Source organism: Aspergillus pseudotamarii (genome assembly GCF_009193445.1).
Source record: "Aspergillus pseudotamarii strain CBS 117625 unplaced genomic scaffold BDV38scaffold_12, whole genome shotgun sequence".
Classification (NCBI taxonomy): Eukaryota; Fungi; Ascomycota; class Eurotiomycetes; order Eurotiales; family Aspergillaceae; genus Aspergillus; species Aspergillus pseudotamarii.
The window spans coordinates 184,726-202,560 of record NW_022475026.1 but is presented as its reverse complement, the minus strand read 5'-3'; the positions used below and the strand labels follow the sequence as shown (position 1 = coordinate 202,560).

General features: G+C 47.5%; 9 protein-coding genes across 9 annotated transcripts; 5 read left to right on the top strand and 4 right to left on the bottom strand.

The window, feature by feature from the left end:
• Positions 1–602: 602 nt before the first annotated feature.
• Positions 603–2,692, top strand: BDV38DRAFT_269230 (amino acid/polyamine transporter I; the record flags this gene model as incomplete). Its single annotated transcript, XM_032056926.1, has 9 exons — positions 603–821; positions 877–999; positions 1,082–1,191; positions 1,261–1,382; positions 1,460–1,693; positions 1,798–1,936; positions 1,995–2,053; positions 2,102–2,166; positions 2,219–2,692. The coding sequence occupies 9 exons, from the start codon at positions 603–605 to the stop codon at positions 2,690–2,692; spliced, it is 1,545 nt and encodes a 514-aa protein (XP_031916287.1).
• A 258-nt stretch (positions 2,693–2,950) lies between these two features.
• BDV38DRAFT_269229 (serine hydrolase domain-containing protein) lies at positions 2,951–4,423 on the bottom strand (the record flags this gene model as incomplete). The annotated part of the gene is made up of 5 exons (XM_032056925.1): positions 2,951–3,024; positions 3,076–3,351; positions 3,413–3,490; positions 3,541–3,969; positions 4,018–4,423. The coding sequence occupies 5 exons, from the start codon at positions 4,421–4,423 to the stop codon at positions 2,951–2,953; spliced, it is 1,263 nt and encodes a 420-aa protein (XP_031916286.1).
• Positions 4,424–5,111: 688 nt separating this feature from the next.
• Positions 5,112–7,218, top strand: BDV38DRAFT_290492 (copper amine oxidase; the record flags this gene model as incomplete). Its single annotated transcript, XM_032061492.1, has 3 exons — positions 5,112–5,497; positions 5,559–6,985; positions 7,052–7,218. The coding sequence occupies 3 exons, from the start codon at positions 5,112–5,114 to the stop codon at positions 7,216–7,218; spliced, it is 1,980 nt and encodes a 659-aa protein (XP_031916285.1).
• Positions 7,219–8,899: 1,681 nt separating this feature from the next.
• Positions 8,900–11,549, top strand: BDV38DRAFT_280215 (transcription factor domain-containing protein; the record flags this gene model as incomplete). The annotated part of the gene is made up of 3 exons (XM_032059245.1): positions 8,900–9,328; positions 9,382–11,353; positions 11,410–11,549. The coding sequence occupies 3 exons, from the start codon at positions 8,900–8,902 to the stop codon at positions 11,547–11,549; spliced, it is 2,541 nt and encodes an 846-aa protein (XP_031916284.1).
• A 266-nt stretch (positions 11,550–11,815) lies between these two features.
• Positions 11,816–12,598, bottom strand: BDV38DRAFT_290490 (2-deoxyribose-5-phosphate aldolase; the record flags this gene model as incomplete). Its single annotated transcript, XM_032061491.1, has 1 exon — positions 11,816–12,598. The coding sequence occupies one exon, from the start codon at positions 12,596–12,598 to the stop codon at positions 11,816–11,818; it is 783 nt and encodes a 260-aa protein (XP_031916283.1).
• A 591-nt stretch (positions 12,599–13,189) lies between these two features.
• On the bottom strand, positions 13,190–14,087 carry BDV38DRAFT_240228 (NUDIX hydrolase domain-like protein). Its single transcript, XM_032053874.1, has 4 exons — positions 14,022–14,087; positions 13,875–13,967; positions 13,566–13,806; positions 13,190–13,488 (listed from the first exon to the last, which is right to left on the bottom strand). The coding sequence occupies exons 1-4, from the start codon at positions 14,070–14,072 to the stop codon at positions 13,250–13,252; spliced, it is 624 nt and encodes a 207-aa protein (XP_031916282.1). The 5' UTR covers positions 14,073–14,087; the 3' UTR covers positions 13,190–13,249.
• A 153-nt stretch (positions 14,088–14,240) lies between these two features.
• BDV38DRAFT_240226 (uncharacterized protein) lies at positions 14,241–15,174 on the bottom strand. The gene is made up of 3 exons (XM_032053873.1): positions 14,847–15,174; positions 14,712–14,792; positions 14,241–14,650 (listed from the first exon to the last, which is right to left on the bottom strand). The coding sequence occupies exons 1-3, from the start codon at positions 15,112–15,114 to the stop codon at positions 14,430–14,432; spliced, it is 570 nt and encodes a 189-aa protein (XP_031916281.1). The 5' UTR covers positions 15,115–15,174; the 3' UTR covers positions 14,241–14,429.
• A 164-nt stretch (positions 15,175–15,338) lies between these two features.
• Positions 15,339–16,827, top strand: BDV38DRAFT_240223 (uncharacterized protein). The gene is made up of 3 exons (XM_032053872.1): positions 15,339–15,686; positions 15,748–15,852; positions 15,941–16,827. The coding sequence occupies exons 1-3, from the start codon at positions 15,410–15,412 to the stop codon at positions 16,099–16,101; spliced, it is 543 nt and encodes a 180-aa protein (XP_031916280.1). The 5' UTR covers positions 15,339–15,409; the 3' UTR covers positions 16,102–16,827.
• Positions 16,461–17,496, top strand: BDV38DRAFT_290484 (uncharacterized protein; the record flags this gene model as incomplete). Its single annotated transcript, XM_032061490.1, has 1 exon — positions 16,461–17,496. The coding sequence occupies one exon, from the start codon at positions 16,461–16,463 to the stop codon at positions 17,262–17,264; it is 804 nt and encodes a 267-aa protein (XP_031916279.1). The 3' UTR covers positions 17,265–17,496.
• Positions 17,497–17,835: the final 339 nt, after the last annotated feature.

Genomic DNA, 17,835 nt, shown 5'->3' with positions numbered 1-17,835 from the left:
ACCGATGTCGTCACAAGATGTCTTCGTCTACGCCCCTTGTCCCTTGTCGTCTGACATCCGTGGCAATTGTTTCTGGGGATTCGTGTGGGGAAGCTGAGAGGTTGGATATATTACTCAAAAGGGTAGGTTATCCAGCTTAGGTGGTTGGGGGCGCACGGGCCCTTACGAGCCCTGATCAACAAGGAGTTGCAGTCGGATCCATTCCCGATTTATCTTCCTTTCTAGCATTCTCTTTTTGTATTTCCATTTTTTCAATTTACCATTACCCCCGTTGAACTTTCTTCTTCTGTATTCCGCACTAATATAGCAGTAGAAGGTTTGCTTATCGGCCATCGGCATCTAAGTTTGCGGGGAAGTTATACTAGGGCTTTGTATGCCCGATAAGCACGACCAGAGGATGGAGAGCCACTCCCTTACAGGCACAACGTTATCTGCCTCGTTGTAGTATCCCTTGATATGTTTAAGACATTTGGAATGTAGTGCATATAAAATGCCGCAATTCCTGAGGCGAATAAAGTGTTCAACCAAACTGCGCTCATTCATTTGTACAGTTTCATACTCATTGTGGTATTCCTTTTTTCTAATAAACTGTATATCTTACCATGGCATTTGCACTGGAAAAGCCCATCAAGGGTGAGCCTCCTGCGGCCGATGACCAGAGCATCATCCCTGGAACAGTCAACGATATTGCGAAGGATGCAGACGACGACGATGCAATCCTTCGGGCAAATGGCCATCAGACGGCCATGCCTCGCCAGTTCAACTGGCTCTCTGCTCTTGGACTGGGCTTTTCAATCACCAACTCCTGGATTGGCTATCTGGTATGGTCATCTTCTGTTCCAGAAGAGACCCGGCTGACAATTGTGAACGTGGTAGAGCTGCTTCGGCCAGAGCCTGACATATGGTGGTGCTCAAGCTTGCATATTCAGTCTGGTCGCAGCTTTCATCGTTCAATTTATTGTGACTTTAGGACTAGCTGAGCTAGGGTCTGCCTTTCCTGTAGGGCTAGCCGGTTCCTAACAAATACACACACACGGACACGGACACATACAAGGAAGCTACTGACACTGTAGATAAACAGTCTAGCGGTGGGCAGTACCACTTCTGCTATATCCTGAGCCCCGAAACCACGAGGAGATACAGTGCATATATTGTTGGCTGGCTTTCCGTTTTGGCATGGTGGATTGTCACGTATGTACCATTTGAAATCAACCTGTCATATATCATCTCCGCTCTAATATTTTGCTTCTTTTCCTACAGCTGCTCTGGTATCTCCCTTGCTACCGTCGTTCTGAATGGTATTGTCAATTTTTGCTCCCCAGAATACGTTGCCAATCAGTGGCAGACATATCTTACTTATGTTGGCGTGTCATTTGTTACGAGTAAGTATCGTGGACGGCAGAAAACCATGGATGTGCTTATAAACAGAACCAATAGACTAATTACCTCCCCCATCTAGTTATCCCAGTATTTACCGCATCTAACAGAATATCGCTCGTAACCCAAATAGCACTTTATCTGTCGTTGTCAGGCTTCGTCATCTTCCTCGTCGTTTCTGTTGTCATGCACCAGAAAATGCAGCCACAGTCTTTTCTATTGGAGTCGGGACAAGGAAACAGTGGGTGGAACGAAGGCACTGCCTGGCTACTGTCTATAAGCAATGCTATGTATGCATTTGGGGGTGTGGATGGAGGTCAGTTTGTGTTACTTCAGGGCAGTGTTGCTTGTCAAGCACGGTGCACTAACGCTGAATAGTCATTCACATCTGTGAAGAAATACCCAAGCCGGGAAAGTGAGTACCGCAGATCATGACGATAACAATGATGATAGGACTCCTTACCTGTCTTCCGCTATTTATTGTCTTTATGTACTTCACCATTGACATGGAGGCAATACGGGAGGCATCTCTCCCCAGTCTTGAGCTGGTATACCAGATGTCAGTATTACACATCACACAAGTCTTACAAATATCTAAGACTAACATCATGGACCAGAACCGGAAGCCGAAGTGTTACTCTAGGGCTATTTATCCTATTATGGGTCATTTATGCCTGTAAGTCGTCTGGTAAACAGATCACTTGAGATATATATCCAACAAAAGATATAGTTTCCCTTCCATCACAATGGGTCAGTGCTGGTCGAGTTGCATGGGCGTTCGCTCGCGACGTAAGTTTCAATATTCTCTGTATGAGGTTAATGCTAGCTAACTCTTGTCAAGAAAGGAACCCCGTTCCCAGAATACTTCTCCGTGGTTAATGAGAAGCTCAAATTCCCTGTCCGCACGACAGTGGTTACCTTCCTTTTCAGCTGTCTGTATGGCCTTCTATATCTAGCCTCCACGACCGCATTTAATTCCATCATCACCTCAGCAGTCCTGTTTTTGAACATCACCTATACTATACCCCAGGGAATCCTCCTCACCCAAGGCCGCACGGGCCTCCCAGAAAGGTATTTGAAACTTGGCTGGGTTGGATACTTCTGCAACGCTTTCTCGGTCCTCTGGATTGTAGTACTCGGCGTTCTCATTTGCATGCCACCAAATCTACCTGTCAGCCTGCAGTCCATGAACTATGTGTGCGTAATTCTCGTTGGCGTTTTTACTCTTATAAATGTTCTTTGGCTCTTCGTCGGAAGGAGAAGTTTTGAAGGGCCACATATTGAGTGGAGTCTTGTACGCTCCAAAGCTGATTGAAGTTTGTCAATTGTCCGTTCCATCTGCCTTATGATTGATTGCACTCACGATTCATGATATGTATCAGTTATCATCGATTACAAGTCATTCATGAGGAAATCATTCATTGCCACCAGTGCCTTGAATACATTCCATAACCCAATCAAAGCCGAGAGGAGTTCCCTCCAATTTTTCTATTAATGTTACAATTACATATTATCATTTGAAGGACTAATAAAAACCGTCAGCCACGTTTCATGATCTCTAGATCACAAGAACCTACTCAGTTAGCAAGCCACAACTTGCATACACATCCTTCTCAACCTCCTGGGAAAGCTTAACAGTTTCGAGATCTATGTACATAGTCAGAATCGATAATGGTAAAAGTAGAGTCCACAACTCACCTCCGTATGGAAGAATTTGGGTAGCGAAGATCATAGCAATGCCATTGACACGATCGGCAAACCAGTATAAATTTGCCAGGCCCTCCCAAGACGCTGAACCAGCTGCTCTTCCAGTTTCGCTTCTCTCGTGGCTCAACATGAATGTAAGCCCCCACCCATTGGTCGGGTTTCCAGGCTTTGGGATAATAGGGCAATCATTGGCGAGCATGAGTTTTGCTGACTGGCAATAGTCATTGTGATGGAGCGGATACTGTGGAATTTGGTCGGTGAACATTTCTTTCCACGCAGAGGATTAGTATAAACGCACTGACGAATGTAAGGCGTAGTGAGGGCTTACGCTGTATTGTTTCTGACTTTAAAATCTGCGCGTTGGTCTTTGGGCAGGTTCCGTTGTTGAGAAGCATAGCCAGGATTTCTGTTCACTTAGTTCCGATATTTCATGAGATGGGGAAAACAATAACGCACTCGAATACTCCCTGGGTGTCCCGAAGCACCCACAACCACCCATACAGAAGTTTTCATTCGTTGCATACACAGATTCGACAAGCGCATGTCGAACAAGTTGGTCGGTTACGCTCAATGAGCCGTCAACTGCGCGTTGGTGCATGTAGGCAAGGCGTTGCTTCATGTCTCGCGTTGGGTAGAACGCCAGATCCTTTATACCTAGCGGCGCAAAGATATACTTTTGAAAATACTCCTGAAGGTTCATTTTCGTGGCCCGTTCTATAACGACTCCAACCCAATCGATGCTCACACCGTACTGGAACCCCGTTCCTGGTTGGAATACTAGCGGTCGCAAAAGAACATCTTCTCTCCGTCCTGAGAAATCGTCGATACCGGTCGGCCTTGCCCAGTCGCAGAGCTTAACGTCGTCAAAAGCATATCCGAACCCGGCTTCTCATGAGTTAGAGATCGGTCAAGATAATGACTGGTAGAACTTACATGTATGAGTCATGAGCATTCTGAGCGTAATTTGTCGCTCTTGCGGCACCAGGGTGTACGATCCAGTGGAGTCTTTCGTCAACACTTTCAGTTCCTTCAGCTCTGGAGCAAGACGGCCAAGCTCAACGGCATCGTCGGGTGCGAGCTTCCCTAGTTCCACAAGTTGCATGCATGCTATGCCTGTGAGGAGCTTTGTACATGAAGCTATCCAGAACACGGAATCCAATGTCATGCGTGCTTCGCCACCAAGTTTCAGGCTACCCGATGCGTGCGACAGGATTGGATTTCCATCTCTGGCCACTGCGATGCTAACCACCCCTGGGATTCTAGGATTTGGACCACTTGTCGCCTCATCCATTCGAGCAATAGCCGCGCTCGCGTCTCCTGTAGACTGTTCAACCTGCATAGCTGTTGCTCTAAATTGTATATATCGACCTCGATTACTATGCGAATGTTGAACGTGAAGGTCACAGATAAGCAGGCGAAGAATTGCCCACTTCTACTAACGTAAATCTAAATTTTTGGTCTTGACCATGAGCTCTAGCGTCATGAGATGTTCAACGAGTTTCAACACTAGACACTTTTCTCTTGCTACAGCTAAGCACACAATACGCAACAGCAATTGGAACACTTTCCGTAGTCGGAAAGAATCACGCCCTGGATCAAATAAGTTCCAGACCACCGCTATATCTGGTAATAAACATCATACGTATACTCGCATTCAAACAGCAAAAAGGCGGGGTTTGGGGACGACGAATGGCCAACACTAGGGTTAAGTGGGTCAGCTGCTGGGAGTATTACCCTATCGGGAAACCCTGTCAACTCTTAAGTCGCATAAGGAACGCTCCACTGCGGCGATACCGAGATCCCCTTGGCGATAAGTCTGTAATATCATTCGAGTGCGTAAGAATATCCAAAGGGGGACTATACCCCTACGGCGAGTGTGGGGTTAATATGGCTACGTTAAGGGCTTTTTCCCGCGGGTCTCAACAAGATAAATAGCTGTTCAACCACCACGCTGATCAGGTTCTCCCACTTATCAGATTCCTTACTCTTAAACACCCTCCCTCGAGTACAACGAATTAGGCCTCGCAATGTTCCATCCTCTTGACCCTCTCTCTCCAGCAGAGCTGCGCAAAGCTTCGCAGACACTGCGAGCCTACCATTCCCCGACCGCCGTTCGGTTCAAGGTTATCGACCTCCTCGAACCCCCGAAGGCAAGCCAGCTTGCGTACCTGCAAGACCGGACTGCTCGAGTTCAACCACCTCCTCGCAAGGCTTACACATACTATCACAAGCATGGCAGTACGACGCTATGTAAAGCAAAAATAAATCTCAGCAAGGGAGTCGTGGAAGTAGATGAGGAATACCCAGAAATACAAGGACCCGCCGATATGGACGAGATTGATCGCATCATTCAGACCTGTGCCGAACATCCAGCAGTTCAGGCTGAGGTTGAAAAGCTCAAGCTTCCCAAAGGGTGCGTGAACCACTATTGTGCAGAATCAGCGATCACAGTTTTTAGCTGACTTTCTGGACAGAGTAACGATAATCAATGATCCTTGGCTCTATGGTACAGATGATGCAAATGAGCGTCGACGCCTCTACCAATGCTACATGTACATTGCCCTCAACGATGACCCGGAAGCGAACCACTATTCCATCCCGACCACGTTTGCCCCCATTTTTGACGCCCACACACTTGAGCTGCTAGAAATTGAGAGACTCCCAATAGGTGTCGGAGCCGAATTAGAATCCGACACTCTGCCCTGGGAACCCGTCAAGGCGGTGGAATACAGCGCAAGGGTTCTGGGCAATGACTACTTCAGAAAGGATGTGAAGCCTCTGCACGTAGTTCAGCCTGAGGGTCCATCATTCAGCATCGATGGTCGTCATGTTTCCTGGCAGAAATGGTCCTTCCACATGGGCTGGAATGTTCGTGAAGGTCCTATTCTCAATAATGTCTTCTATGACGGTCGGTCCCTATTCCATCGAATCTCAATGAGCGAGATGACTGTCCCTTATGGTGACCCTCGCTCCCCGTATCACCGCAAGCAGGCGTTCGACCTGGGAGACTCTGGATTCGGTATCACCTCTAACACATTGACCCTGGGCTGTGATTGCCTAGGTCTCATTGCTTACTTCGATGGTATCCGGACCTCAGGGTCCGGAGAGCCAGTAGTCATGAAAAACGTCATTTGCATGCATGAAGTGGATGACGGGGTCGGATGGAAGCACACGAACATTCGCAACGGGCAGGCGTCCATGGTTCGAAACCGCCAGCTGGTGATTCAGTGCACGGCCACTGTACTCAACTACGAATACATTCTCGCCTACATCCTCGACCAGGCAGGTAACATCCACATCGATGTCAAAGCCACTGGCATTGTATCTACCATGCCCATTCGCCAGAAGACTCTTTCTCCATGGGGAACAGTGGTTGCGCCGGGTGTCCTTGCCGTTAACCACCAGCATCTCTTCTGCTTGCGTATCAATCCAGCCCTTGATGGAGTAAGGAACACGATTACCTATGATGACATTAAGCCGGTCGTGAATAACCCGCAGCTCGACCCGTTCGGTGTAGCGTTCCGTGTCCATACCACACCCGTCACCCAACCTGGCGGTTATGATCTTGATACAAGCCAGTCTCGAACTTATAAAATCATTAACCCATCTCAAATCAATCCCGTTTCGGGCAAGCCAGTCGGCTACAAGCTACACGCGCTACCCAGTCAAATGCTCATGATGGGCCCGGAGACTTTCAACTACAAGCGCGGCCATTTCTCCTCAAAGCCCATCTGGGTGACGTCCTACCAGGACGATGAGTTCTGGGCTGCTGGCGAGTTCACCAACCAAAGCCGAGAGGACACTGGCTTGGGTGTATGGGCTCGTCGTAATGAGAATGTCGAGAATGAAGATGTCGTTCTCTGGCACACTTTTGGCGTTACTCATGTCACTCGGCCTGAAGGTAAGCCCTCCCTTTCCAATGATCGCAGTTTACGTTAAACGTTTAGCTAATTGCGATCGTAAATAGACTTCCCGGTTATGCCAGTTGAGAAGATGTCTGTCTCTTTGAAACCAACTAGCTTCTTCGAACTGAACCCTTCCAACGATGTTCCTCGCTCGAACCAGAACATGAATCGCTCAACCTTAGTGGAGCATTCGAGCACGGCGCCGGATTGCGGAAAGTGCAGTTTGTAATTAGCTTTGACTGTATCAAAAAGTATAGGATACTAAACAGATCACCACCTTCAGCTTCTATCCAATTAGAACAAATTGCTACCTCGTAATTTCTTCTTCATCAAAGTAGTCCGTTTAAGTGAATGTTAGGAAGTACTATGTGCGCTTGTCCTCATCAGCTGTGAGATCTATGTTCTTCCTACAAATAAAGCTTCAGTAGAAAGATTAGCAAAGAAACGGATGCCATTCATTTAAAGCTCTTCTATCCTCGATGTTTAGTCCACTTATAGCTAAGATTATGGAAATAGCTGCTCATTATAAATTAAGAGTAGCCACCACTCAGTATTCCGGTACACATTATTCTATATGCAGACTGTTGCCAACACCTAGTGCTTTAAATGCTCTAAATTATCATAAGGCAGCCGTATTCTGAACTATCACTGAAGTCTAGCATACATAGTCCTCGGCGTCAGTGTAAAAGCCTACCGGCTAAGTCAATCTTTTTCACAATGAAGTCTCTAACCCTTCCATTTCTGGGACTATGACTGGTAGCAAGATCCCTGTGGATAATGCACTGAATCCAGCCTGGCGTGATACTGTCGTTCATTTTATTACCTCTCAGAGCTGGGACAACTGAGTCCATCGCCGACCAAACCATCGAAGGAGTAACTTATACCAAGGGATATGCGTTACTTCAATTAGCTCCTGACACAGGAAGTACTTCAATGAGGTATGTATTTTACATATTTGAACTTCTCGTTTAATTTTACAATTGTAACCCAAGCTTCAGTTCCTGTATTCATATGCAATGTGCTGGACAGGCAAACCGCTACGAGCCGAACTGGCAATGGTCTCTCTTTGGGCCCAATTATTCCCGTCTTTATACAATCAAACAAAAGTATGATCCGGATCACCTCCTCTGGTGCCATCATTGTGTGGGCAGCAAGGCATGGGTCGAACAAACCAATGGCTCCTTGTGTCGCGCTTTCTGATTCTCATCCTGTACAATACCGAGGTAAAGGCTCGCATGCTAGGAGGCGGTACTCGTACAATCAGCTGGAGAAATGCCAGCAGATGAGTACATCAGGTCCGGGGGCATGATATCTAATGCTTGCATAGATTGTACTATTTTCCATTGGGATCTCAGGCTCCAACCTATGGCGCCGAAAGCTTTTATCTGATTCTCAATGACAGGTGTTATTGAAATACACTTTTCATTCATACACACAATATTCTATAACAAGTTGGCCATCCTTATTTACTCTATTAATCAAAATGCTCCTCCTATTCTGTTATTTGTGTTGGTCTAAATATTGGCTTGTGCGTCAGATTGTTATATTCAAGTACAACTGTGTCAACGCCATTACTACTGCTAGTAGAATAGACTCTCCACTACCTCTCTGAATACTCTCAGATCAGATTAGATTAACAAGCATCAATAACCAAAGAGATATACTCAACTACACGATCTCCAAAAGCAATTGTGAGTGATGGTTAAGGTATCCATAGAATGTCGCCTGATATATCGGGCATCAAATGGGATCAATAGATTCTTCCGGTTCCGAGATAACTACACCACCGCGTTTTGATATTTGGATTTGGTTCGTTCTATCACGTCGAAAATGGGCACTCTCAGCGCCAATCAGGCCTAAAGCTCCGTAGCTCTTCCATACGTGAAGCAGGAAGGTACTTATTGGTAATCATGGCTGGTAGCGCCAAAAAGAAAGTCTCGAGTGCTTGTGAAAGATGTCGACGCCAGAAACTAAAGGTCAGCTTCCCCCTGATAACCGTTAAGTCAACATTGAGTAACGTCCTGGAACAGTGTGATATAACTCGCCCATGCACGTTGTGTAGAAGAACGGGCGTTGACTGTCAACCGGTCACTCCTGCCCGGTGGAGGGTTTATCAACAAGATCAGCCCCGGAAATCGGAGCGCTCTACTAAAAGGATCCGCATAGTTGAACCTACGGGGTCTATATCATCATCGCGTAGCAATTCTCATCTCCAGTCTCTTACTGTCTGCTCGCACCATGTTGCCCAGGAGGATACATGGGAGACAATCGATCAACAACCAGCCTCGGCAAACCATCAATCCTGGAATTCTAGCTCTACGATGGCCTTGGTGGATGGGGTATTCCTACAATTCTTTATGTTGCGCTGTGATGGTGGCTGACCCTTCTGTAGGCATTCCAACTTCACAACGCAGCTACTCCTGAGTCAGCCGCAACAAATGCTATTCCTGGAGCCGGGCTCGGTGACCTTGTGTCCGACGCGTCAGGGGAAGAAGAAACACCGACGACGAATCCCAATAATGGCCGTGCCTCACCAGCAACAAGCCCCATGCCTCCAATGATCAGATCATTGGCCTATTCCTCTCGATCAGCTGTGGCAGAGCTGGTATCACTTTTACCTGACTACCAAGCAGCAGCTTTGCTCGTAGATACCTACTTTGACCGAGTCCACTGGTTCATGCTCCTTTTTCACCAAGATGACTTCCGGCGACGATGGCCGAAGCTCTACAAACTATCAAACTCGCGGACCTCGAATCCTTCCCAAGACCTAGGATTTATTAGCACATTTCTGATGGTTATCGCTATTGGCCTACAGTACATGGGGGACCATCGCCGGCAGCTCTTAGCCACGTATGGCATTGGCCCTGATAAACTCAAAGAACGAATTTTCTCTGCCGTGAGAACACGACTATTGGACATAGTTTCTGTCGGTTCCCTAGAGGTCGTAGAAATGTGTGTGTTACTCGGAACCTACTATTTATACCATGGGGCACCTCGACTGGCATGGCCGGTATGTGGCTGTGGGCTGCGCATCGCTCAGGCCCTAGGCCTTCATCGCAAAAGGTCATCGAGTCCCCAACACTCATTACCAAAGAGTACTGCTGCGCGAAAGCAGAATGAAGCAAGAAAGCGAGGGTGGTGGGCCATATATGAAATTGAAACATTTTGTTCAATGGCATATGGTTACCCTCTGAGTATTAAAGACTCTGACTGCGATGTTGAGCCGCTAGATCCGAAATTCAACTCACCGATTGGGCAATCGCCCTCATCCTTTGAGAAGCCGGCTACAGGTGAGGCAACCTTACTGTCCTATAAATATTTCATGTCGAAATTGTCTGTCATTACCAAGGATGCATTATCTGAATTATATAATGTCCGTCTTGATTCTGCTGAAGGCTCACGGTTACATCACTCAACCTTGGACCCGTCCTATGTTATCGACCGGGTACGCACAATTGATATGAAGCTACGACATTGGCATGCAGAGGTTCCCTCCGAGCTACGGTGGGATAACATAAATGCAGCGGATGTTAGCTACTCATCACCACAGGCAGTTGATCGAGATATTGGTGCATCGGGGCCTGTATTCGAGAACCATATTTATCAGCTTCAGGCGCTCACCCTCAAACTTGCTTACGAAAATGCTAAGATCCTTGTTCATCGTCCGCTGCTGTCGTATAAAGTCGTTTCCCAATCCTCTAACTCTGAGCCCAGGGGCTTCACAGAGTCAACTTCAAACTGCATGAGCCCCTTTCGGTCTTCACTGCAGACTTGCCGAGCTGCAGCTATAAGCATGGCCGAAATTGCTTCGCACCCAATTGTTGACCTCATATCAGAAACCTATGCCGCAGCATTCGTCAGCATCCACACATTCACGGCCGGTGTAACCTTAGGAATCCTCAGCAGCATCGATCCCCTGGGACCACAATCTCGCGATACAAAGATTGGGATGCATCGTCTCATGGGCATCCAAGAGAAACTCAAGCATCGCTCAGTCCTTGCTGCACAGGGTCTCGAGATTCTTCAGCGCCTAGCGAGGCTCGTGATGGAGAAGGAACTGAGCGTGATGCTTGATGTGTCCAAGCCTATAGAGCTCTCGAAGCCCAGAGATAATGAAGGTGACAATGCAGCCGGTGGATTGATCGAGCATTCTCAACTTCTAGAAGCGGTCGACTCTGCATCAGATGCTCCCGTTTCTGTAGCATATACTCGGCGATCTGATGGCACAGCTTGTCCAGTTCCTGGCCAACAATCAGAGATTCCAACAACTGATTCTACGTATCCATTCAGCGTGGCCAACGAGAACGCCCTGCAGTATATGGAAGACCCGGCTTTATCCGAGGCCATTTCTGATTTTGATCAAGGTACGAAAGACTGCTGTTTCTTCTTGGCTCCTGTCACTAATGTTTCGTTCAAGTAGCCCTCTCTACTTACGCCCCACGATTATCAGTGGATCCCGAGGAGTCGTATAACTCTTCGCTTCCCCGACCCCCTACCGACGAAGGCTTCCCGATGCTGGAGCAAACATGGATTTGGGGTTTGGAGAATATTCCACCCTAGGCACCACGCACCATCTGACGAGGTAGAACAAATTCACATTAGCTTGCGTACATTCAATCGACAAAACGTTCTTTGACAACAAAGTCCTTAAAGTGAGGTAATATCGGCCCATGTTCTCTCAGAACAGGTGTTATATATCGTTAGGCTTAGTATCTACATGGCTTACAGGCCTGCCTGGCGTGAGGAAGCATGATCTGTGTGATCTGTGTTATTGATTATATACCAAAAAGCCCAAGTCGTCATTTACATTTATCACTGGAGACGACTCAATACCCGGCCGTGCTATCAGCCATGGGCTTGAAGGAAACTTCCACCGGCTCGTTGCCAATTCCTCGCTTTTTCGCTTCCTCCAAAATTGCCACAGTCGCCGTGGCGCCAATTCGAGTCACACCCAAGCTCATGACATGCAGTAAATCGTCCAATGTTCTTACACCCCCGGCTGCCTTAATCTGGACATCTTTCCCCGACTTCTCTCTCATGAGCTTGAGATCCTTAACCGTTGCTCCGCGATAGTTGTATGACCCATCCTTCTGCTTGACAAAGCCATATCCGGTCGAGGTCTTAACGAAGGCGACTTTTAGTTCCGTGCAGATCTCGCACAGTTTAGCAATGTGCTGAGAGTGGAGATAATCATTCTCAAAGATAACCTTGAGAATGGCACCACTAGCCACAACCGCTTCGTTGATCTGACGGATCTCTTCCTTCACATAGTCCCAATCGCCACCAAGGACTTTACCCACGTTGACGACCATGTCGATCTCGTTGCCACCTGCCTTGGCTGCTGCCGTCGCCTCGATCACTTTGATCTCCGTTGTGCTGTTACCATGAGGGAACCCGATCACCGGACAAACGAGGACGTCGCTACCGGCGAGCTCTTCCTTGGCCAGTGGTATGAGGTATGGTTTCACGCAGGCGGTTGCAACGTTGTTCGCACGGGCGATGCGCAGACCAGCAACAATGTCTTCATCGGTCATGGTCGGGTGCAGGAGAGAGTGATCGATCATTTTGGCAAGTTGGTGGAGGGTCACGGTAATCGTGTTGGAAGACATTTTGATAGATTACTGAATGAACGGTTGTTATTTCGCAATAGCAAATAAACTATACAATGGTAATATGAGGCCGTTAAGCTCTATTCATGCGGCTGCTATGGGACGTACTTATATTGCATTGATGAACAGGGCTCCACCGGAGACATTTTGGTCCATCACCGGGAAGGTTACCATATTCGGTAATGTATTCCACCGGAATCAATTGCCTGCAGTTAATTGCGTGCATCCAATTTCCAGCACCAACAGCCACATCGTAAAAAAGAAAAGTGAAACTAGAAATAAAGTACAGTTTGGCACATTATAGCATCGTATTAGTCTTCGGTGTATCACTTGTATTAATTTCCTGCCCCACACAGTGGTGAGTCTCTGAATACCACCAAATTTGCAAGGTTTCGTCATGTAGGACTTTGGAAGAGCCTGGAGTGTGGGCTATCGGTAAGTGCAACTAATTGTCAATACGGAGTCATCTATCTTGAGGCAGCTAGTTTATAAGCTTCAATGAGGTACTATGTCTTCCAGGGTTAGATTATATGGCGTCTCATATATGTTCACGGTGTATACAAATCGACTGATCTCAACCCGGTCAAGTTCCCAGCCAACCTTGCTCGACGCAAAGCAAATCTTCCTTACAAATGCAAACTGTCTCGCTACTCACAAGTTCCACTTCCTAGCCAGCTCAAGACCCTCCGCGAGCGCAACAACCCGAGTCTCAATGGCAAATCCCTCCTTCTCGAGCCTCTTGATTTCCGAAAAGAGTGACTTCATAGGGAGCATGAAGACTTCGATAAACTCTTCCTCCTCCAACTCTGGGCTGGGGTTCTGATTCTCCGGTAAGGACAGGTCCACATTCACATAAACGAGCTTAAAATTATTGTTGCAGAATCCGGGAGCTACCAAGCCGTCAGTCTTTCTTTCTAGCGAAACAGACACAGCTCCTATAGCGAGATCCGCCAAGTCGTGTACTCACAATTGAACAGAGTTCTACTGGTCCTTTCCGCCTCTCCCACAAAACCAGTTTCCTCCTTGAGCTCCCGCACCGCGCATTGCTCTGCGGTCTCTCCGGGGTCAATTAGGCCTCCGGGGATCTCGATGACCACCTTATCCAGAGCAGGTCGGTACTGTTTTAATAAAACAAGTTCCGGACCCGTTGACTTGTTCAAGGTGGCCACGATACTGACTCCATCGAAGTCACTGTCCGCCGGTCGAGTCTGTGCGACTGAATCAGCTACTCCTCTCTATCGAGACCTTGGTTCGCATGACAATGGAAAGATTTTACCTGCATTTCGGCAGACTCCCAGATTCTCTGCACCCCATTAGGATCGCGATAGGTTGTCTTGACTAATCTCTTCCATTCGGCTTCTTTAGTGTCCTGTCCTTCACTGTTAGATGGCACTCGCTGCCTGGGCAAGAATTCAATACGTACCAGGGTACGTCGCGAGAGAATCACGGGTTTTGCGTATTTGAAGTCCGGCATACTGCTTGATGTTGCTAGTGCTGTCATGCAGAAGCTATTTTTGTTGGATTTGCGATGACCCCGCGAGGCCGCCGCTGGGAAAAGTGGGGCTGTGGGGAGGACTTATTGCTCGGTCTGTGGGTGTAGGATGAGTCTCCCTAATCAATTGAATAACATTGTGCTAGATATCTAATATTAACCAGAGGTGAATTTCTTCTTCTTTCTTCACAAGCCAGTTATGTACATATCGGCCAGTTCCACATTACTCATTCACCCTATCCTTTGGCGACCCTCCATAATGATCCAGGGCATAATGTTTCACGGGAAGTTAGCCCAGAGATCTTTCATGTCTCGATGGATACACACGCCACAACTGCACTACTCTCTCTGTTTCGTTTCGTCCTTCTTTCTGTCTTCTGTCTCTGTTTTCTGCTTCTCCACACGCTGGTCTGTGGAAGCCACCAGAAACGCGAGAACAGTCAAGAAGGTTACAATGCCACCAAGGAAAAGTCGAGGAAATTGCCACGGACTGTACTGGTCCTGAATTCCACAGAAGACCATCGGCGGCCCAAAGGCTGAGCCGGCGTAGCGCAACGAGGCTATAACAATCAGCTGGTGCTGAGTCATGATGTTCGTGGTGACAAGAGATATTGAGCTTACCAGCACTCGTAGAAGATGAATTTACTCGTGTTGCCCGAACGAGAAAGAACGCAGAGGACACTATGGAGAAAACTAACAGCCCTGAACTGATATTAATACCCCGCGTTCAGTCGCGGCCAGCAATACTGTACATACAGGAATTCAACACCCCAGCGGTAGAGCTATACCATTGTTCCCTGATATCCTCTTGAACCGTTCGGTATAGAAAACGCCCGATATCTTTTCCGAAAACGTGTTCGAATGTCCAGGCAGAGGCATGACGCAGGTCGTTTGGTCGACCTAACTGCCAGCGACTAGCTACTTCTTTGGCAAAGTCTACTGTTGCATCATGCTTAGAGACGAGAATGTCAGAGATGTAAGCTCTAACTGCATTGGGCCCAGCAGAGGCGGGAGGAAATGCCATCGTCGCTATATCTTGTCCGATTACCGAGGGAATGAGCACGCGTCTTAGGACAGGTTGGGGCCAGAATTGAAGGTAAGAAAAAATCAGTGCCTGGATGCCATCAGGCCATCAGGCAACAATGATAATCGCCAGGCACCGGCACATGTGATTGTGCTGGATCGATGACGTCATGGATATATTTAATCCTCTTTTCAAACTCGTCCACAAAGTTCTAAACTTATACCCTTACAAGTCCTCGATTATCCCTTAAAACTATTCAATTGATCTTAATACTTTAGATTCCAATTCTTACAACATGCCCGAATCATTCGCCACCCTCCGCAATCGTCGCAGCGACGAATTGTCCCGTCTGGCCGATGAACACCTTCAGCACGACTTGCGACAGGAAGACCGCGATACTTTGAAGTCTGCAGCTTCGAAAGTCTCTCTTTGGACTGGAATTGGCTCTGCAGTGGGAATTGGACTGGGTCTCTATGTCGCCTTTCGACTACGAAGCTCGCGCAAGGCTTTCTTCGATGTTTTCCGCGCGCAGGAGAGACCCACACAAGTGGTCTTCGCCGATGGTCGGACAGGTATGAGATCCTATGCCTATTGCTGCTATTCACGAGGGGATACTAATCAAGATGCGAACAGAGTCTATTCCCGATATTACCCCCTTACTGAAGCCAACTACGCTTGGTGATTTCGCAACGTACTTCTTTGCTTCTGCTGGTGGACTCTTTCTGGGTGGAGAGCTAGGTAAGACCTAACCCTGAACCCTATAATGACTGGGGTAATGCAATATATAGATCTATTGACAGAGTACTAACTAAATTCATTGTTGTAGGCTTCTTGGGCGGAGCAGCTAGTGGCAGTCGCACGATCACTGCTGACCCGGAACAGAAGAAGAGGATTGAGACCGCTTTCCGGCGCTTCCGGGCCGACGTACTGCGCAAGGAAGCCGACGCATTGGATCACGGAGAAAGTGTTGCTGATAAGATGTTTTGATCTCGGTGTTTAATGTATTAGTAGTAATGGGTGTTGCATGGTTCGGCGCAGACCTGATTTGTCCATTTACAAGTGCTCAGCACTTCGTATGGTAACATATGAAAAAAAGCATCCATGGCGTAATGCCAGAATTCTTCAAATTTTCAAACTTCCCAGGTATTATGGCATAGAAAGTGCGTCATTGGAATGCTAAGACCCACTCGAGCGCACAGCTCCGAGTCAACCGGAAGAATTTCGGGCTGTTTCCGAGAGAATCCACTTCCGAGATTATAAATCTTGGTCTTATCTCACACATAACCCTCCCTCTACCAGTTACTTGATACAGAAGCTCTAGTTCCCCTTGTCATAATTATACTATCATGTCTAATCTCACATTTTCGTGTGCTCTTGTCACCGGCGGAGGAGGTGGCCTGGGCAAGGCCATAGCCGCGTACCTCCTAAGCAAAGGCAAAAAGGTCATCATCGCAGGCCGTACGGAGAGTACACTACGAGAGACAGCCAAAGAGATCGGGGCAACGGACTATTTCACCTTGGACACGGGCGTGACCTCACAAATCCCATCGTTTATCAAAACCGTCACGGCAAAATACCCCGACCTCGATTGCCTGGTCAACAACGCTGGCGTGCAACGTCCACTAGAGGTCCTCAAAGACGATCCAACCGACTTCCTAGCAAAGGCAGATCAAGAGATCGATATCAACATCCGCGGGCCAATGCATCTTACTCTTGGCCTTTTGGAGCATTTCAAAAGCAAGCCCAACGGCGCTACAATCATGAATGTTTCTTCCATTCTAGGGTTTGTGCCTTTCTCCGTCATTAACCCTGTATATAATGGGACCAAGGCATGGCTGCATTTCTGGAGCATGACGCTTCGTACTCAGCTTGCACGCGGTGGGTATGAACGGGTTAGGGTGATTGAGATTGCGCCGCCTTCGGTGGGAACAGACCTGCATCGGGATCGGGAGGATCCGAATGATAATAAGAAGGATAAGAATCCCAATGCACTTTCTGTGGAGGAGTTTATGGGGTTCTTTACTTCTGCTTTGGAGCGTGGGGATAGTATGATTGCTCCTGGGATGAGTCAGGGTGTTGTGGATAAGTGGTATGCGGAGTTTGGGTCGATGTATGATACGTTGACGGGGGAGAAGAAAGCATCGAAATAGGAACTAGGGAAGGCTTTTGATACCAGACAGGGCATCTCTTCTGCATAGCCAGTCATATACAAAACACAAGGCTCTTACAGGTTATCGCGTGCAATCATGATTTCATCCTCCATCCGGAAGCATGGGCGGCTCGTTGTAGAGTGAGGTAGTTGTAGGTGCTAATCACTTTGCTATAACAAAGGGAGAGCATCGTTTAAATTAGGGCAGTTTTCTGGTTAGAGCAATGGAGCAGTTATCAAGAGACCTTACATACAATATTACTCTAGTTACAATTTATTAGATCCGAGACTTTGCGTTCTATGGCTTGTTTGTAATGTTGCTTGGTGCTCGGCTAGGATATGATATCTTGGTCCTTGAGGACGGCGTTTAAGGGGACACCATTTGGGGAAAGGTTTCCCAAATTTGCTAAATATATTCTAGAGATCCTTTCCATTCTCTAGGGGTACGGAGTAGTAGAGCCCTGGTTCATGCTGTTGGATAACTGCGTTAATTGGACTGGCAATTCTAAAAGTTCACATTCATAGCGAAAATTATATATCAATCTAAACATAAAATAAACCTAAAGTTATGG

Coding starts and splice junctions, on each gene's coding strand:
- BDV38DRAFT_240228 (XM_032053874.1), bottom strand. CDS start 14,072: ATGCCGGACTTCAAATACGCAAAACCCGTGATTCTCTCGCGACGTACC. Junction 13,968..14,021: donor TTCTCTCGCGACGTACCCTG/GTACGTATTGAA, acceptor AGTGAAGGACAG/GACACTAAAGAAGCCGAATG. Junction 13,489..13,565: donor CAGTAGAACTCTGTTCAATT/GTGAGTACACGA, acceptor ACGGCTTGGTAG/CTCCCGGATTCTGCAACAAT.
- BDV38DRAFT_240226 (XM_032053873.1), bottom strand. CDS start 15,114: ATGGCATTTCCTCCCGCCTCTGCTGGGCCCAATGCAGTTAGAGCTTAC. Junction 14,793..14,846: donor CGCTGGGGTGTTGAATTCCT/GTATGTACAGTA, acceptor ATATCAGTTCAG/GGCTGTTAGTTTTCTCCATA. Junction 14,651..14,711: donor TTCATCTTCTACGAGTGCTG/GTAAGCTCAATA, acceptor TGATTGTTATAG/CCTCGTTGCGCTACGCCGGC.
- BDV38DRAFT_240223 (XM_032053872.1), top strand. CDS start 15,410: ATGCCCGAATCATTCGCCACCCTCCGCAATCGTCGCAGCGACGAATTG. Junction 15,687..15,747: donor CTTCGCCGATGGTCGGACAG/GTATGAGATCCT, acceptor AGATGCGAACAG/AGTCTATTCCCGATATTACC. Junction 15,853..15,940: donor CTTTCTGGGTGGAGAGCTAG/GTAAGACCTAAC, acceptor TCATTGTTGTAG/GCTTCTTGGGCGGAGCAGCT.